We start from the raw sequence: 19,468 nt of genomic DNA, 5'->3' as shown, positions 1-19,468 counted from the left end.
GTGAATATCTGGATGTGCAATAAATTATATGTATTCGATGTTTATCAGAAGTAGTGCTTGACGCAATACAAGACAAAATAACGCACACGATATGATCTCTTTCGAAGTTGCCGTATTAAAAATGTGTTACCCTTACGTTTATAGTGATTTATTGACACTTTCGACTCTATAGAGTTAAGAAAAACACAAGACTAACGGCACTGTCCTGCATGTGTGTTCTAGTTCTTGGTGCATTTCTTTGCTGTCATCTACAAAATATTAACGCAAAATCACTAAAATCTGCGTTTTGAAGAGAAACCCCGACCACTATTCGCTTTTTAGTTTCCCTTTTGAGTTTGACGTTGCTTCCTCTATTTAGTTTCGAGTATCGCAAGATCCATAGGTAAAATATAAAGTCATTTTTGTTTTAATCAACGTTGTCCTCGGCATCGCTGTCGTGGTTTCTTAAATTCACTATTGCCAAAGAACTACTGCGAAGACTACGCTTTGAAAGCATTTATTAGAAAATGAATTTTTTTGGGACACCAAATAACCGTGCCCGTTGTTGCAACATGGTTAAATACTAAGAAGACCCATCTTGAGCGCATCAGAAGGCTTAAATACAAGAAAACTATCCAATACTACTCTACCATAATTTTCAATGACAGGCACTGCGTCATCAATAAATTAAAGCTTAAGATCAATTACCCTGTATGAACTTACAATTCTACTGTTAAATTACTGCAGCCATAAGGAGACTATGAAAATTGATTTTGCTCAACCCTGTGATGCTGTTGTTTTCAATTTGCTGCGAAATTCTGAACTAACCTAAATCACAGTTGTCAAATTTCAAATGACGCAAGTAGCTAAAAAAATCATCGAAAACGTTTAAATGGTTTCGATTTTCTCCGACGAATAATACAAAACATTACTGGTGAGATATTTGCAATAGAAATGATCAAGAATGAATTAAACCTCTAGATGCTAATTTGAGGGAAACCTTCATTTTAATTTTTCATTACAATTCTTGTGCGAACCTTTTCATTTGAAATAGATCTTCTTTACTTACCACTGTTTAGATATTGGAAAAGTGGACAACATTCGTCGTTTGCAGGGGAAAAGGTGCATGTGTGTGGTAGTTTAGATGGGCAGGAATCACCTGTATTACAAGCGGCGTCTTTGCTTTTCAACTTCCGTAGGTTGAATGGCGTAATAACATCATAATAACAAGCTGCCTGAGTTGATAAGTAAGGTTCACTTCCACAACACTGCACTGTAGAATCGTCCGCATCAGTGTCTTGTCCAGGAAGGACTCGCACATTTCCTAACAAACGGTGTTTCAGGTTTACAAGTAAATTTAAAATTACAATGCCGGAAACAATTGCTCCTGATATGCAATGTGTGGGGCGCTTGACTTCGGGACTTTGGAAAGATGTTCGCACAATCTTTAGTTATTGTCGGATAATTTTTTTTCTTTTTATAACTCATTTCTATGTGAAATGAAAGATACATTCACTTCTCTATTTTTTATTTTCTTTTCCTGTCTTTTCATTCATCTATTTTTTGAAGGAAAAAGAAAACAAAACTAACCTTGACAGCAGACGTCTCTGTCAGGAAAGAAAGCCGTATTACTGCAGCATCTGGCTTCCTTTGCTCTTCTGTGGGTGTGGTACAGAACGCTTACACTTCCTTCGCAACAAATAGATGTTTCTGTATTATAGGGTTTCTTTCCAGCACAGCATTTCCATGTTTCGTGCTTAGGACGGATGTAAGGCTCAGAAACACATTTATCGCAGACTTTGTAACGTACATCATAATGGTTATTTCCACACTTTTCTATCATATCTGGAAGTTATAAAGTTGCAAACGTCTAATAGTAAAGCAACACCAAAATATAAAACTTTCGAATGCTATTGATTCCGAGACCAAACAGCGCCCATCCCATTCTCATAACGTTTGACTGCGCAAAGTCCGAATACTTTGACAAAACGCACGTTCATTCTGAGATAACAATAACATACACTTTGATGCATGTTCTGGACCTGACAAGATTGTGGGTCATGATTTTACGTACCTTTGTTTATCACCCAGTGACCAAAGGTGTCAAGGAAAGGTGTCTCAATTGGCAATGTTGAATTTTCACCCGTTTGCCTCTTTCCACTTGCCATGGATGGATAGTTCAATTTTCCGATCGTTATTTCGTGTTCTGTTCTAACGGACTGCCCTGACGTGGTACCATTTTGGAGGCCCGTTCTTCTAGTGATAACAAACTTGTTTTCTGAAGGTTTGCCCCTCCACATCCAGTAGTTTAAATGTGGCAATCCAGGACAGGTTCCTAGTCCACACCTCTTACTTCCTGATGCGCAACCAAACCACAAGCCATCTCCTTCGTCATTCACCCTGTAAAATAGAGCCACTTCATCTCCGTAGCGAATAGGGTCATTGGTGGTCAATCTTCCTTTGCCGTACATGTGGAACACTTTTCTCCCATGGGTAAAAAAGTTATCGGTTGCCTGACGCTTTGAGAAACCACATTCTTTTTTGCTGCAGGCTAACCAAGGTGTTGTGGTGTTGGTTACTTCGTTTATGGCAAAGAGGACTGCATCGCCACTGAAAATATGATCTGGATTGTCTTCTGCTTCTTCGTCTTGTTCTTCAAGAAAAAGAAACGAAACTGAATAAGCTTTCCTGGCACTCTTTGGGACACTATCTTACGCACGTGTGAATGGACATAAACGGAAGTAATCTTCTGCACACGTACATAAACCTTACCACGTCAAACACGGCAAAGTCCCGAAAAACCTACCGAAGCATTTTAGTGCTCTTAAAAAGTGCAGAAATAAGCAGCAAAATATTAAACTCATGGGTTCCCTCAACTTTTGCTTTCAGATGTAAAAACGGCTTTTTGTTTCAGTGAATGTTCATAAAATGGCCATAAATCGCAAAGTCCTATATAAACAGTACGCCGGTACACTTCCCAAACATTTTATGGCTTTTTTGAGAACTTTAGTGGTTGTTCTCACTATGCCACAGAGATAAATCAAATGCCTACTTTCAATGAAGTACTGCGCTTGATTCTGACAATTGTAGAACTACTAGACCATAGATATCTAATAATTGATTTTGTATAAATGGGTGTCAAATTACCCTTTTTAATTTGCAGGGGTCCCCCTAACTTGGAGGGAATAATTTAGTTTGACCCACTATTTTGCCATAATTATTCAGTCACCCAACCCAACATTTTCCCCAGTTTCAGTGAATCGGTGATTTGAGCTGTATCACCTCCTGCCTGGACAATTTCCGGGGAATTAACAATAACGTAAGTGTAGAAGATAATTTTACGTTCGTAGATGGTTGTTGGTGAAGGCATCTTGATGGGTTTTGCTTAAAAGCCCCAAGTTTCGGAAGATATATTGATATTGATGCCAATGTCTTTCGAAAAATCCATTTCATGAATGATTTCAACAACGCATGGTGTTTAACATATATCTAAAATTACCTGCATTCGAGTGACACAATAGCTCTATAAATAAGAGTGTCAGACATCCAAGGGATGCCAAATTCATCTTTGTGTGCCGACTCTTTGTTTTGCAACATCAATGGTGTCGATGAGAAGTTTTAAGTAGATTGTTGGGTAGTGATACGCAGAAAGTAGGTAGGTAGGCAGGCAGGCAGGTGGGCCGGCAGACAGACAGACAGACAGACAGACAGACAGACAGACAGACAGGCAGGCAGGCAGGCAGGCATTAAATCGTATCTTGTCTTTTGGACTGACCTGAAGGATTCCTTGCAAAACAAACGATGTGGTACAACTTTTGGTTTATTTCTCAACTGTGCTGTACAAAGCATGAGAAATGAATAGCTGCGAGGTTGTTGAAAAAAGACCTCGATTAGGTGCATATGAAACAACCTCTGGTTTCCCATTCATTTTTTCAAAATTTGTCTTATAGTTAAAATGTTAAAAGGATGATGTCTCCAAACGTTCGAAACTTATCACACTTAAGCACGACTGAACATACCAAGCAAAGGACTACGGCTTTTAGAAGTTTATCTTTTTAGAAAATGTTCTCGCTTGAAACGTAGGTCGCAGTTGTCTTTGTTACAAATGATCGAAGCAAGTGCAACAAATATACACCTATGTCTTGTGAAACTCAAACAGCATTACACACCTTTTCATTCTTACCTTTGACAAAATTTTTTGAATTATTCCTTAACCACAAGAGCCATAAATCAAAATAGGAATTCGATCAACGTTAATGAATTACGAGTATAAATTTCAACATTGCCCGTTTAAGTCAAGGAAATAAAATTGTCAATAGAGGTAACGGGTGCCCGTTCGAAAAAATATCGACCTAGGGATGTGTAGCCTCCTTAACTAGGTGGTGTCAAACTTTCCTTTTTATGGTATTTTATTTTACGCAGTTTCAGATTTTTTTATAAAGCATTTAATATGGGTGAAAAGCCAAAGAAAAGGAAATCTCAAACTCGGATTATTTAGAGGCTTAGAAAGGACCTTTGCGATTGAGTTGATACTTGAGTTGACCGAGTGAATGATACTTTTATTCGTTGTAACGAATTCTTAAATAGCACAAGTTAATCCGCAGTTTATATTCAGTAAATTGGCCAGATATTTGCAGTAGGTAACAAATGTCGAGGGCGAATTAACGGAAAGCACCTCCCCTCCGCAGTTGACGGTTATTATCATTTCTTGTCAATACAGATCGTCTATTTTGCAACTGTGTTATATTCATCACTTGAATCGTTCAGCGCCTCAAGTCCGAGTACTAGTAGCTGGTACGTACTTCTCTGAATTTCAGGTTATTTGGAACGTGTCTGTCGATTGTTAAAATCCTTTTTAAGATGATTTCCGCAGAACATTTGAGCGATAATGGAAAAAAATTAAGTTACCAAATAAACCTCATGTCATGGTAATATTTTGAATACAGCTGAGAAGAACTTATCGGGACTTAAGCTCTCAAGCTGACCCCGCGAGAGAAAATTGAACTTGAAGTTATCTATATTTCAATTAAAACAGACGTTTCGCGTTTGTTGAAAACTGAAAATTTGTAGACATCAATCATTTCAGAACTAAATAACAGATTTCCCTTTTTTAATGCATGTCATACTTGCTTCTTTATAATAATCAAATTTACAGAAATTCAGATACAGTGTAAAGAAATATAGGTAAGCAACAGCGTTTCTCTGTAAGCTGTCTGGTTAAACTTCGAGACTTGGGGTCTCTGCTGTGACCCACATGCAAGCAACAGAACAACCTGAAGCGATACGACAACTTCATCTTTGACACCGGCAATAAAATTTGTTCCATCAACAAGTTGTTATTACTAAAACGCAGTTAAATCACGTACTTTGCGGGTGCCGCGACCATCTGAGACAGCAAAACGTGAAATGTCAGGCTCGAGAGTGGAAGACTGCACGTAGATACCCCCAAATAATCGTCTTCTTTGAAGTTTTGCAGTGGAGGTCTTTATTGTTGTTAGAGTCTATAAAGAGATGGGTGAAAAAGAAAGTTTATGAGGTGATGATAAACTTGCATCGAGATATCGATAAAACGTGTATTCAAGAAACGCCATCCATTAAGTTAAAATTTGCATTGTTTGTGTATTACCGATTCGAGTGAGTAGACAAGTTGGTCACTCCACTAAGGTTGATCCACCTGTTGCTTTATTATCGAAATATTTCAGTAATAGCCCGTTGCAAAAACGTGAGAGGACTGGGAAAGAGTAGGGTTGTTTTCCGTTTGTTTGAAAAACTAAGATATTCAAATGAAAGATCAACTAAATTTAAGAGTCTTAAGCAAGAAAGAAAGTATTTAGAGGAGGAAAATGGCAAAATGATAGCTCTGCAAATATCACCTAAAATAGAGAGTTTGTATGGATTGGGTAGACAGGCCACAAAATTTTAAGGGTTTGTATGGAATTTTGCAACTTTTGAAAAGCTCCCATTCGGAAAAGTTTCCGCTAAAAACTCTCAATCTTGACTGGGTAGCTCTCCATTCGGATGAAATGTTTAGATTTTAAATCTAATCAATATAAGAAACTCGTCCCAGTCCTCTCACGTTTTTGCAATGGCCTGTGTCGCGGCGGCGATTATATTTTCAAGGACAAACTTTGAAAACGGCGTTGATGAGAGAGTCAAACTAACATCCACTTTTGACTGAATTAAAAAATTTCATTTCCACATTACATCGTATTTTGTCGGCCAAACGCGGGCTCTGAGTTTCAAACAAGGCCGGGAATCCTCGCTTCTTAAGCTCAGAAAAAGACTTAATTCGCTGCTAGGACGGCTAAGACGTGAAGTCTTAACAAACAAGAGGACAATATAGGTATGAGTTCAATGTAGAGTATTTTCCATACGACCTCTTGCAGTAAAAGTCACGACAGATGATTATTAACAAGTTATAGCGGATCTCCTGCGCGCCGAAGGCGCGCGAGCGGAGCCCCCTACCTTAGAAAATTTGGTAACCCATCGATCTGAAAATATTTTGCATTGGTTGTCAAATTTTGGTTGTCATGTGACCGTCCGTCCGTACGTCCGTACGTCCGTACGTTCGTACGCCAATACCTTGAAAACTAAGAGAGTAACACCATTACCATAGCTACATCTTTGATTTTGGGCGTCCATGCTAATGTTAATTGACAGTTGTCACAAAGAGCTAACCGCTGACCAGTATCACGTGACTATATCGCGGGCTCAGGTTTAGAGCTCATCGAGGTTGCGTGTTTTTTAAAGTTGACCGCTGACCAGTTACTGGTTTACCGATTTCAAGTCACGTTATTTCTCTGTGGGAGAAGGGAGGAGTACTCGCAAAGGCAAAATTTCGGCGCGAATTAACCCCTGGCACGTTGTTGACTTTTCTTCTGACACATTCCTTGCACAATCGTCTCTTGGAAAGTCCCTGATAATGTCTACAATCTTGGTTAGGCTTGTTGGGTATAGTTTTCTTGAAATTTAACTGGAAAAAATAGCAAAACCACACGCTGAACAATTACATGCTCACAATTGATCATTCTTCGAGTTTCTGATCCAAGAAAAATAATTCTCTTTTTCCTTTATCATCAGTTATTGCAATCAGGAGCTCCGCGTTTAGGTTTGGCTAAGTCTATATATTAGGGACGATCTCAAAGCACTTCTCCGAACTCTAATGTTGTCGCTGGTTTGAAGTTTGATAATGACGCTCAAGTACTGAGCTTGAGCTGTCTGTGTTTTTTTTCCAGGAAGCTTATTAACAAAGACAGACATTGAAAAATGTTACATTGTGTGACTCGTGAGATTGTGTAGATAATTATACGGAATCGTTTTACATTATGGGATAGACTTCCACCCTTCCCCCGCTGTGTCTGTAATAAAACAATTCAGTGAAAGCTGAATACCCTTGCTTAAAAAATGACAATAATAGAACGTGCCCGATATTACATTCGAATATCATCATTTTTATTATTTGCAATTATTTTCCGCAAATTATTGTCACATTTTTCTTCGATGCACTGAGTAGTTATTTAGTTTAAACTACCCACAGGGGTAGCCTCCGTACAATGTATTTGCATGTTTGTATGGGAAAATATTCTTCATTATCTAATATTTTAAAAAAATATCCGTGATTCTTAGAGCTTTACTCGTGCACTGGTTATTGAGGCTCGTTACATGATCATTGACAAGAATACTCTTTTGTTATTAAATGGAATCTGTGTAACAATGTTTTTTCCTTAAATCATCGTATTCTAACGTGCTGTGACATCGTCTTTTTTTACTCTTGTATTGGTTAGATCTTATTAGTGGAACTTAGTTAATGTCAGCATTTTATCAAGTAAATACCTTAAGGAGCAGCATTATACTTATTTGCGGTAGTGTTATTATAGTCACGCATAGAATCATTTTCCTTAACTTCACACAAGACAACTATTTTCACCTTGTCCATGCACTTATATCCACCTAAATTATTTGATTGTAAGTTTAAAATTGTTTTTATAGCGGAAAAATCCACGACAATTATCGTTAAATCACTGTCAATCGTTTTAATGATTAAGTAGATAAGCGGGCAGATAGATGGTGTTGCTTTTTCTTATGGAGGTCTTCTTGGATGCGGTTGTCTTTTTTCAGTTTCCTTGTTAGTTGAAGTTTTCAACGACGTTTTCCTGAAACAGTAATGACATGAAGACCAATAAAAAATAACTGAGACTAGTTAATACTCGCTCATAAATATAGTGTCGATAGTGGATTTAACTTAGAGACGTATTGTGAGTTTATATATTGTCTTCCATATTGAAGCGTTTATAATTATGTCAGCCTGCATTGGGCCACAAGCGAATGAGGTGGAGACCGTCTTCCCAAAGGAGGGTTGGCGAATAGTCTTTTAAAAACCCTTGGTCTCGCAAAATTTTAGTCAAATTTCACGTGTCTCGCAGTCTCGTTAATTGAGCGTCTGGCAGTCTCGGCTTTTATACGAAGTTCTGTCGGAGTCTCGATATTTTGCAAGGCTAATGGCCTCGAAGTCCCGACTCGTTTGTTTGTTTTTATAAATGACCTCCTCTCGTCACTTTATAATGAATTTAACTTTCAAATTTCCGAGAAAAAGTTAATATATACTTCTCCTAAATTGTCTGAATTCCACAAAAGCTACAAAACTTCTGACTACGTCATTTTGGCGCCAGCAGTTATTTTGTTCTAGGATATCATAAGGTAGTGTTTTAAAGTCGAATTTCCAGTTTCATCTTGTTTGCAGCAGCTGGCCAACAGGCTAAAAAGGGAATCAAGAAACCATGCAACCCACGATAGCTTATGAAGTCACGAAGTCGGATAACTTTTTTGTTGTCCCCTGTGGAACCGTGTAAAAGCGCACGTATTTACGACAAAAGCCTTCTTTGTAAGACTTCTGCACAAGCACACTCCAGCTCATTCTTATAGCTATCAACTAAATCTGGGGCTCGAAGAGTCTGAACTCCTCGCGATCGCACTCAAAAACTTTGAAGTCTCGGTCTCACAATCTAAAACGCCAAAATGTCTCAGGCTCGCACAGAAAAACGCTTGTCTCGCCGTCTCGCGAAGTCTCGCACTTACCATTCGCCACCCCTCAAAGGCGCTATGAGCCAAACTCATGAATTGCCGAGGAGAATGAAATTATGTGTAATGTTACACATTGTCACACCTTTCATTGCATGGTATCTATATATATAAGAAGTAAAAACAAGTGCTGCTCAATAAATGCTCTTCAAGTTAGGAAAATCAAAGACATTTTCCTGTAAAACATATAAGTAACATTACACATAATTTCGTTCATTAGTCAATTTATGAGTTTGACTGATAGAGCCTTTGATTAGTAAATACCACAATATGGGTTTGTTGTAAAACGCAATAATATTTTGCTACTCTCTTGTTAAAGGTCTCACCTTTAAGGTGGTAAAAATGGCGTAACCAAGCAGGGCAACCTGAAAAATAGGAAGAAATTATTTGAACACAAGCAATTTAATGAATTAGCAAAGTGGTAAAGCATCTGTATGAAGGCAATATCTATAAAATCGTCATCGTTTGTTTGGTAAAACAATCCAAAAATATAGAGCCACTAAAGTTTTTTATCCTCACCAGGCATAAGAGGTACTAGATTTATATCTGTTTACAACTTTCCAGCTCAATTAAGCGCCCTTCGTTTGGAAACCGGTGCATTTTGAATTTCGAAGTTATGGCGGCGCGTGACATAAAGCTACGATCGCGTTTGTTGAAAAATATGTATTTATATCGTGATTTTTAGCCATTTAAGACGTTGTCGTATTTGGAAAAGTACTTATTTAAAAGTTTATTTGTTCAGTGGAGATAATCATTGCCGCAGATAGCCAGAGTAACTTCCAGATGTTAACGCTATTTTCCGGCCGCCATATTGGTGTACCACAGGGCAACACCAACATGGCGGCGCCATGCTAGGCTCTGCAAATTTGCGCGGAACATTTCGACGAATATCTCAACTTTGGGACAACGCACACACCTCAAACTTGGAGAACTGTCTTCTTTATTTATCTTCTGTAATATCACAATTTCTTGACCTTATCCACTGAATGGGTTTTGATTTTATTTTTCATTGCGTGACAATGAAAACGCTCTATTGGTAATAAATCCTCATTACCACTAAGAAGATTTGAGATCGGCAGTCCTGAATTAAACCGCTTCACGCGTTTGAAATCGCTAAATGGTCCGCCTTCCACCAGTCGAGTTTTTAACACGTTTCCATTCTATTTAGAGTTTGTATGTGTATTCTTTTGTTTTGTTTTGGTTTCATTAATTGATCGATCGATTGATTGATTGATTTATTGATTGATTGATTTTTTTGCTCATTTAAATAGTGTCCCCAATTAGCACAGCAGTGCTAAATATCCTGACATTAAAAATTTTTTTATGGGTGATGTAGTCCAGGAAGTCGTTCAGCAGCGCAGAGCAGGATGTTCGCTCGCACTTTGTGTTCTGCCCTTCTAAACCGTGTGTTCTGCAGGTTACAACTGACTCAGTTGTTTACAGAATTTGAGCGTAACTCCGAGAATCGAAAGTGTCATTTTCAATGCAATTAATGACTACTATGCCTTACAAAACTTACTTTTCTCTTCAATCTTTCCCAAACTTGGAACCAAGCCTTTCACTTCTTTTCCGGAAACAAGTCCATTTATCAACGCCCTTTTGAACGCCGGGATGAAAAGTCGGCGATTTGAACACATTATGCGCAATATGTGATGCTTCTTATTCGATGGGCAGTGGCTGCAAGGGCTTGCGTCGCTGTCCTTCCTGGAAGTTGTAGAGGTGAAAAAGATGAGGTTTCCTATAATTCAGTAATTCAGTTGTACAGTACACACAATTCTTACGATGTTTTTTTCGACCGTCTTACACAGATCCAGCGGTGAACGTAATAATTTAAATATATCCAGTAAGGTCAAAACCTACCGTTCTGACTTAAGATTTCGAAACGTTCTTACTTTTGCATTCAGGCCAATAGTAGGAGAGAGAGACTTAGTAAAGTTTAAGTTGACGTCGACGTGCAATTAATTCGAGGGCTCATAAAGGTATGCCATCTGGTTGTTTCTTCATGTATGTAAGTTTAATGTCCTTCGCAGCCGTTTTCAAGATTGCCACTCTGGAAATGAAACTAAGCCCGTTATAGGTCAAATGTTTTTCAGGCGTTCTTTCGATTGCTGAAGGTGCTACCATACTGTAAAGATCATGGTTTTTTCAAAATCGTGTTAACGAACTGTTTTCTTAATCCTATTTCGAAAAATAACTCGTTATTTTGTTTATCAAAATAGCAATTCTCTTTGCTCGCGCCATCATTACAAAACAGGTAGCACCGGGGCCCATTAACTCATCTTTTCGAGCCGTTGCTAGGGAAAACTTATTCTCATTTATATAATAAATAAATGAATGCGCGCACTCTGATTGGTCAATCAGCTATGGTTTATTGTGCCAGTAAACTCATGGAAATTTCGCGTGTGTTCTGAATTATTATATAAAAGCAATAGACCACAAGTTTCTGTGGTTTATAGGCATGATAAACCACTTGGGATGTTGGAAGAACACGAGAAGAATTCGTAAATCACTCGCCTGCGGCTCGTGATTTACGAATTCTTCTCGTGTTCTTCCAACGTCCCGCGTGGTTTGTCAGCCTATAACCCATAACAACTTGTGGTCTATTGCTTAAATAACCTCATCATTTTTAGTTAGTTCAGAGTAACTTCATGTGTTTTAACTTTTTCATGATCAGTAGTACCAGTGATGACGTCATCAGGCCACGCTCTTGGTCATGCGACTAATACTGAAAAAATGCAAAGACTCCCAGACAAATTACTTTATCGGGATTTTTTTCATTGAGTTAATAATTTAATTTAAATCCTCATTACGCTATGCATAGATTTTGTTTCATTTCTTAAAGGTCAGATTTCGAGAGAATTTCAAAATATTGAAAAATTCGTAATTTTCTGAAAAAAGGGTGATTTCGGAAAAGGAATGCATAGCTATGTGCCCAACGTTGGTTTGAATCGAAATTCGTCGAAAAAGGCTGGATTTAATGTAAAACCGCGTTTCCTTTAGCATTTAAAGAAACCGGAAGTGCGCCCGATATATGTTGGAAGCGTTCTCGTCCCCAGAGCCCACGGTCCTTCTGGCCTGCGGCAAGGATCGAGAGCTCTGGGCTGGTCCAACAACGGAAGTCCGCGATTCACGGACTTCCCGTCAAATCTGGCAAACCTGATTGGCTGAGAATACGAAACGAATACTCTGCGTATGCTCAGAAAATCGGGTCAGGCCAGAGCTCTCGATCCCTGCCGCAGGTAGGAGAATGTATTGGAAGTTACCCTATCAGCGCGTGAGCAATTTACACTGCCAGCGCACTTCGGTAAGATCGAACGAAGCCACATGGAGTTAGTTTTCCTCTTTCTATTGCTCTTGTTTTTCTGTCTTTCTCTTATTTTGCCTTTGCTTGTACTTTTTTTACTTTGCATTTCGTGGAACACAAAGAAAAACATCTTAAATGTAAGCGAATTTGCAAGTTCTTGAGTTGTTTTTATTTTCCGCGCTTAGGCCGACGTAATACCCGGAAGTGAAATATCAAGTCCTTAGCAACGCGCGCAAGCGCGCGCATGAATCGGTTAATGGGCCCTCAAATAGAGTTGTCTATATTATTATTATTGATAAGTAACAATGGTCATAGAACTGAGTGGAGTCTAATTGAATTTTGTTCTGCATCCATACGAGTGATTAGAAATACTGGGCGACCAAGAAATAAGAGTCAAATTTGTTTAATAGCGAGTTTGAAAACAGACCGATTTGGAGCACACGAGGTCCTGTTACCAATTAATCATAATTATAACAAAATTTTGTTAGGAAAAATCGGACTGATGTTCAAATTTGGGGTGAATAGAAAAATGTTGATTGCTTTTACGATCACACCGATTCGGCATCCAAGTGCAATTTCCCGATAGCAGCGCACACAAATGAGGCTTACTGTACAAATACACCAGGCTTACACTGGTTCAACTTGTTAAATTAATCGTCTTAAATAAGGTCGGAGATAATCAGACAATCAGATTCGAGAGTGTTGTTACAACAACTTACAAAAGTCCGTAGTGGTCTAAAAGATCTTCTCCCCACGAACACCATTGTTTCCATTTATCGCATTCTCTAACTGACTGTCTTATTGCGTCGCTTATGACGGCAATTAGACCAATCCCAATAACAAGCAAAGCTCCTATGCCAGTTGCTGCGGCCGCAGCACCGGTAACACCGAAGACGGTGGCAATTCCTGAAAATGAATAATGGGAAAAATTTTGCTTTCTGAATTATTAGCAACCCAGTCGCCAAGATTCTCTCGAACTAAAAAATGAAATCACATGTTTTGTGCTCCCAATCTATAAGAAGCAATAACATGTCAGGTAACGATGTTGGGAATGAAGTACTTCGACAACAGGTCAGTGTCACAAAACCAATCACTAGTCCAGCTTGGTTAGGCGGGTTCACAACCCCTTCTCCTCTCCAGAAGGGTAGGTCATGCACAGCCCTCTGAGAGAGGTCCTTACTCCTTTACAGGGCTTCTGGTCACCCTGGTCACAATACCTCTTTCCAGGGGCTGCAATCCCCTGGAAGAGGTATTTAGTCCTTTAAGGAGTTTAGATCATTCAGTACACAACCAAACCAAGTCAAACTCTCGCTTATTTTTTTTTTTCTGGAGAACCTTCTCGAAAAGTAACTAATATTCAAATACGAATAAAGCTAAGTGAGAAAACTATGACTGCGCAAAAAAAGCTGCAGTTCAGTCGTCTTTTAATACTGAATGTAGTGTTACCATGTTATTGTTATCGCTACCAACCTAGGCCTGCTCCAATTCCAGCAGAAGCCGCAAACGCGAAGTCGTCCGCTATTTTCCAAGGATCCACGTTATCTGCGGTGAAATCTTTGTAGAGGTCATAAATGCTTATACCAAAGAAAATTCCGTCAGCAACAACACCAAGAGCGGTAAAGAAGCGCCCTAATTTGGCAGCCTTTGACATTCGAGTCATTCTTGCACTTGCTCTCTCCATGTCATGCAACTCCACGCTAAATTCGGTTGCTAACCGTTCTTCAAATGTACGTAACTCCTCGGCATTTCTTGTACCGTAAAATTTCCATGAGCTTGTCTGTCGACGCGGCTGAAATAGTTTATCTTTCAGCACTTTGGCGACGTCGTAAGTGCCTTTAATGGATCCCACACCACCAACAGCTGTTGCTACAACAGACAGAACATCTCTCGGATTACCTTGACGAAAGCCACTGTTTGGAGTGAAGATTTCTCTGAATACGCTGTAGGTGGCACCAACTGCTCCTAGCACGTTAAACGTATGTGCAATTCCCTGGACAAAACGCCGATTTGTGCGAATCAACTTGTCGAGTTCACTGGATGATAACCCAGCAAGAGGATCCGGTGCGTTTCTAAGTTCTTCGTGGAATAGGTCGCGCAGATCGTACCTTTTCTTTGTCATGCCAGGTAGTTTATAATAATCTTTGCAGGCTTCTATCTCTGCTTCGAAGTCCCTTATGGGTCGGCTAAATAATTCACTCATAGTTTTAACCGCTCTAGGTCTTAGTTGTATTGCTTCATTGATCTCTCCAATATCTTGAGAATGCTCCTGAACGAAAAGGTCAAGGAACCTCTTCTTGAAGTCTTTCGCACGAGAGTCGACAGCCGTTAGAACGTCGAGCTTTTTCATGTCAAGGAAATTGCTAAACACTCCAAGCTGTGTGCTTGTCAGAGGATAAAGCATGACATTTATTATGCCCTCCATGACGTCTATGAATGTAGTTCGGACTTCTTCTGGTACACTCGGCTCTTCATATATTGCGGTAATGGCCGCACTTATGGTGTCCCTTTGCTTTTCCTTGTCAAGCGGTTGCATTATTGTCCAAGGCTGCAAAAGAACAAATAAATTTAAAATTAGTAGTATTAATATAAAGTAATGGCTAGGTCCTTGGTCTAACCTGGGTATGTGATTTAAATGCGCTTTCAAGATGTCTGATATCGCTTTGAACTACCAGCCTAAAAAATAGTCCGTCTTTAGAAACGATGCTTGAGTTAGACAAGAACTGAATTTATTTCAAGAAAGATATAAGTTTAAATGAACAATGATACAAACGAATTTCGTCCCAAGGTCGTTCTTTGTTGTCACGAAATTTCGTCAAAATTTCGCTCACTTTTTTTTGCCTATGTGACTGACTTTCGACAACCTGAGTGTTTGTATAGGACTGGTCCATTGAAACTGATTGGTAAGTTGAGCTGCGATGGAGCTGGCTGTAAGATTCGTGTGAATTAGCTAATTTATAGGCATGCCACTGAAACAAAGGAAACAAATATTTCAAATAAACGTAACATATATAGTTAAAAATCCCAACTGGCAGAAGGCAGACCAGTTGGCTATTTACAAAGCGTGACCGAGGATTTGAACTCGGGACTACCGAGAAACAAATCCCCGCTTGTGGCAGGGTGGAGGCCTTGAAAGACAAATTTAAAAGTGTTTTCGTTCGGTCAGATTGACAATCATTATACACTTGAAAAGATTCTGATGTCCACTGATAGTGAGGTTGACATTTGCTATCCTTGTGTAAACTCTGGAATACTTTTGGAAAGTTACCACCTTAATAGTTCAGCAAGGTGGGATTGAAAAAATTGCCAGGTGACGATAACATTTTCAATGACGCCCATTAGGGTTGAAACATAACACTGGCTGTTCCCTAAAATTGCAATATGTTCAAAGGAAAGTGCTGTCCATTTCTCCCCACCCTCCCCCCTCGACCACCCTGCTTTAAAGGTCCCCAAAATTATATAGTTCGCGACCAAATTTTGAAATCAACCTACACTGGCATATCTGAACAGAGTACATTCACTTCGATCTCGTTGTATTATGTTTATAAGAATAACCGAAGTCGCTGTAATTGTTTGAAAAATTGCAGGTCGTGGCATGTCGTACTGCACCCAGGTTTTAACATGAATACGAATTTAATTCAAATTTACTTCTGCAAGGTTGTGCTGCAGCTCTGAGCAACACAGTGTAGATGAACAGCGCAATTAAAAATGAACTAACCTGGTTCACTATCTCTTTCGAAAGGAGTGCGCTCGTGATCTCTTGTCTGACTTCTATTCCCAAGTCTGATCGGATTAAGTCTAGTACTTTAAGATGTGAGTCCATAATGGGCTGTATATAAGACCTGTCATTGGATAACAATTCTTCTAAAAACTCCCGACTTCTAAGTCTGGTGGCAATTAAGACGGCTATTCCACCGTAGGCCGAGTATCTATTGGAAACATCACGAAGCAAACGAGGTATCACTTCGTTGCGCATCTTGAATATTTCTTCGGTCATCCACTTAGACTGAAAGACTTGATTAAGTTTATCTTTGATTTTCTGTTTCAGGACTTTATCCCCCCAAAACGTTAAATTCGATAAGGACAGGCAGGCTTGTAAGTCTCCAATTTCTTGCCAACTATGTGCACCAGGAGGTGGTCTGATAGTAGGACTTGCAGGTGGCGGTTTAGGAATGTGATCACCAATTTTGCTCGTTAGCATTTCGTTTACTCGCTCACCAATCTCTTTCAGTAAAGTTATATCCATATGTACGGACAGAAATGGCTTAAACAATCCCTCTCCAAAGCTTCCAGGGCCAAAAGCTTTATTTATTACCTCGGTCAGGGATTCGACGGAGTTAGGAGCTACATTATTTACTGTATCGTCATTAAACTGGAAAAGAGTCGATATTGCTGCGCACATCCCAGTGACTTTAAAAGGAGGTGGAATTAGCCAAACGAATGACGCTGGAGGTTCTGGATATTCCAAACTTTTCAGACCACCAATTCGTGCAAGTTTTTGAAACTCTCCAGGAGATGATGTGTCTGATGGCGACTTGTATTCAACGCTGTAAAACAAGCCTGTAGTCATAGTTTGTTGGGCGTAGCTTCCCTCCTGATAAACATTGCTGAAAAGAGCTTCAAGCTTGGCATTTCTATCATGTGAAAATGCTGCAAGAGGAAAAGCTCCACCGTTACCTCTGAAGATAAGTTTAACTAAAGCTGGGCTTTGGTTGTTGGAGACTATGACTGGTGTTACGGTCGTTTTTGCAAACCGAAGTAGACCTCCTCTTACCCCTGATCCTAATGAAGGTGTATCAACCATGACCTTTTAATGAAAAGGAAGAAAAGAGTATTTGTTGCCTTGATAAACGTTTCTTGGTGAATTTGGAGGTGAGCCAGCTGGCACTGGTATCGGACGCTCCGGTGTAGGTTCGTTGGGAATTGTTAGACGCCAGGGGCCAAACCAGGATCCAAACCTTACTTTGGCACTTTCAATTTCTCTTTCTGTTGGAAGAGCAAGAATTTGTTTGTAGTGACCAGGTTCAAACTGCTCTGTTTTTGGCCAGAGTAAAATACAGTCGTTCGGTTCAATTTCGCCAGACACAACTGAATAGCCACCATTTGTCGGATCACATGACTCTGTTTTAAATATCCAGAAGTTCAATTCCTCAGTATGTTGGTCGGCTTGAAGTGTTTTGCCACTGAGTTTCACGTAACTCCAACCTTCTTCGTTATCGGGATGGCTATATGGGGTTTGAATGGTAATTCTCTCGACACTCTGGATAGCAACTCCACCATTAAATGTAGTGATTTTAAATAAGAACCAAAACCAGTCGTTTTCGGGCATATTACTGCTGATTGGATTTGCTACGAGATTGTTAGGGTTAGCATCTCCTATTTTGATAATGTAGCTTTCGGACACCTGACCATTTTGGGGACGGAGTCGTCGTAAAAATGGCTGTGAGGGGGCGCTACTCTCCTTTTTAAGATATACGTAATACGTAGCACCATTACTCGTAACGTCGGGGCCAAGAGCTTGCACCGTCAACTTGTTGATTGAAATCGAGGGTAAACCGTTAGAATCAAGTGTTAAGTCAAGGAAGAAAACGGAAGCGCTTGAAGTTGTGCCGGCCGTAAGTAACAGGTGGTCGTTGACGATCTTGGCAGAAAGCCGCGTGTCCAGACTCCCAATGCCAGTCACAAGCAAAGACCCTGTACCACCCTTTATAGCTGTTATTTGTCCTTCTCCATTTATTTGAAATATATTCCACTTAAAGCGCAGGGTTCCTGAATATTGGTCCTCCGCGAAACATTCTATTAGGATCAAGTGATCCCGGTCCTGGTCTCGCGTTGCTGCTAGGCAGCCCTTTTGCGCCTGGCTTGATTCTATAATTCGTTGATTCCCAGGAACCAGTACAATTGTGCTTGTATCGGCACTGAGAGAAAAACGTTTTGCTACGACATGACCTTCTCCCGTCAAACGAATTATGTAGATCGTCTGTCCTTGAACGATCACCTCCAATGGAAAGCCAGTCAATGGAGGATCATAATCCTCCAGAACCTTTATATTGGATACAGATTGTGTTTTTGAAATGACGTAATGAGCCACATTAATCTCGTCTGACTGTCTTAGGGACCAGAAGCCAATACTTCCAGTAGCCGTTGGATCTGGATCCTGAATGTTCCTACAGATTTGTTGCTTTGTTCTTTCCGTATTGAAGAGTTGAATGTTACTTATTTGACCATTAAATCTGTTTCGTTTTTTTGACTGATGAAGTTCGTTTTCCCCAAACACCAGTGTTCCCTCAGTTGTGCTAGGCAGAGGGGCTGTAATACCTCCCCATGTAGTTTTTCGACAGGCAGATTGTCCATTCACCCATATCGTTAGTGAGCTTCCAACTGTTCCGGTCACCGCTATGTGGTGAAATGCAAGAGCTCCTACTTTGTGAGTGTCGTCCGTTACTACGTCTGTGTGGCAAGATAATCTACTTTCCCCATTTAGAATCACAGAAAACGCTAGAGAGCCATCTAACTTCAAGTCTAAACTAATGGATGACTTGTGAAACAAAGCCATCGGAATCTCATCTACAGGCATGCGCCGTGGCCTTATCCAGAACTCGATTGAAAAGCCAGGTGAAGCCTCTGAGCCCATTGAGCTCATTGCTTCGTAGTGAGGAATTTCAATTTTATCGACAATTCCATCCAGATCAGCTACTCCGCTAACATCTTTGTCTGGATCGTTTACTGTCGCAGGGCTCTCTTTCGTTGCATTTCGGCGTCGTTGGGAACACAAAGGTCCAAGTAGTCTAGGCTCCATGTCGACATAACCTCCGAATTTAAGGTGGGCGCCGTATTGAACTTTTTCACTTGTGGATGAAAACTTGCCATTTGGAGCGATATGGTGAAGACCGGTATAAAAGGTAACTTTAATAGCTTGAACACCCGAGGTAAGATCGACAACCGAGATTGCAGGATCATGTGCCTCTTCCACCTTGTTAATAAAAAAATATAAGTTAAAGTTCATATTATCATCTACTTTCTTTGTTCTTTCTGTTTTTAAATATGAAATCCATGATCTCTAAAATAAATAATTTATCAACGAATATCCACTTTGAATGTTAACTCTTG

General features: G+C 39.8%; 2 protein-coding genes across 2 annotated transcripts; both read right to left on the bottom strand.

Moving 5' to 3' along the window:
• Positions 1 to 7,409: 7,409 nt before the first annotated feature.
• Positions 7,410 to 17,162, bottom strand: LOC110045792 (uncharacterized). The gene is made up of 6 exons (XM_089292940.1): positions 16,077 to 17,162; positions 13,832 to 14,906; positions 13,081 to 13,267; positions 10,577 to 10,761; positions 9,384 to 9,422; positions 7,410 to 8,132 (listed from the first exon to the last, which is right to left on the bottom strand). The coding sequence occupies exons 1-6, from the start codon at positions 17,160 to 17,162 to the stop codon at positions 8,119 to 8,121; spliced, it is 2,586 nt and encodes an 861-aa protein (XP_089149066.1). The 3' UTR covers positions 7,410 to 8,118.
• Positions 17,163 to 17,168: 6 nt separating this feature from the next.
• On the bottom strand, positions 17,169 to 19,157 carry LOC149118271 (uncharacterized). The gene has a single exon (XM_089292951.1). It carries the CDS (start codon positions 19,155 to 19,157, stop codon positions 17,169 to 17,171), a length of 1,989 nt encoding a protein of 662 aa, XP_089149077.1.
• Between the last annotated feature and the right edge of the window lie 311 nt (positions 19,158 to 19,468).

Source organism: Orbicella faveolata, unplaced genomic scaffold (assembly GCF_042242905.1).
Source record: "Orbicella faveolata isolate gen_17 unplaced genomic scaffold, um_ofav_v1 contig_1, whole genome shotgun sequence".
Classification (NCBI taxonomy): domain Eukaryota; kingdom Metazoa; phylum Cnidaria; class Anthozoa; order Scleractinia; family Merulinidae; genus Orbicella; species Orbicella faveolata.
Note: the sequence above shows the minus strand (reverse complement) of the source record. Positions and strands in the feature narration are given on the sequence as shown.

What these genes read in the sequence shown, in the direction of transcription:
- LOC110045792 (XM_089292940.1), bottom strand. Translation starts at nt 17,162, where the DNA reads ATGGTTGATACACCTTCATTAGGATCAGGGGTAAGAGGAGGTCTACTT. An exon ending in CGAAAGAGATAGTGAACCAG is followed by an intron (nt 14,907 to 16,076) that starts GTTAGTTCATTT and finishes GTTCTTTTGCAG; the next exon opens with CCTTGGACAATAATGCAACC. An exon ending in TTAGACCACTACGGACTTTT is followed by an intron (nt 10,762 to 13,080) that starts GTAAGTTGTTGT and finishes TACAACTTCCAG; the next exon opens with GAAGGACAGCGACGCAAGCC.
- LOC149118271 (XM_089292951.1), bottom strand. Translation starts at nt 19,157, where the DNA reads ATGGAGCCTAGACTACTTGGACCTTTGTGTTCCCAACGACGCCGAAAT.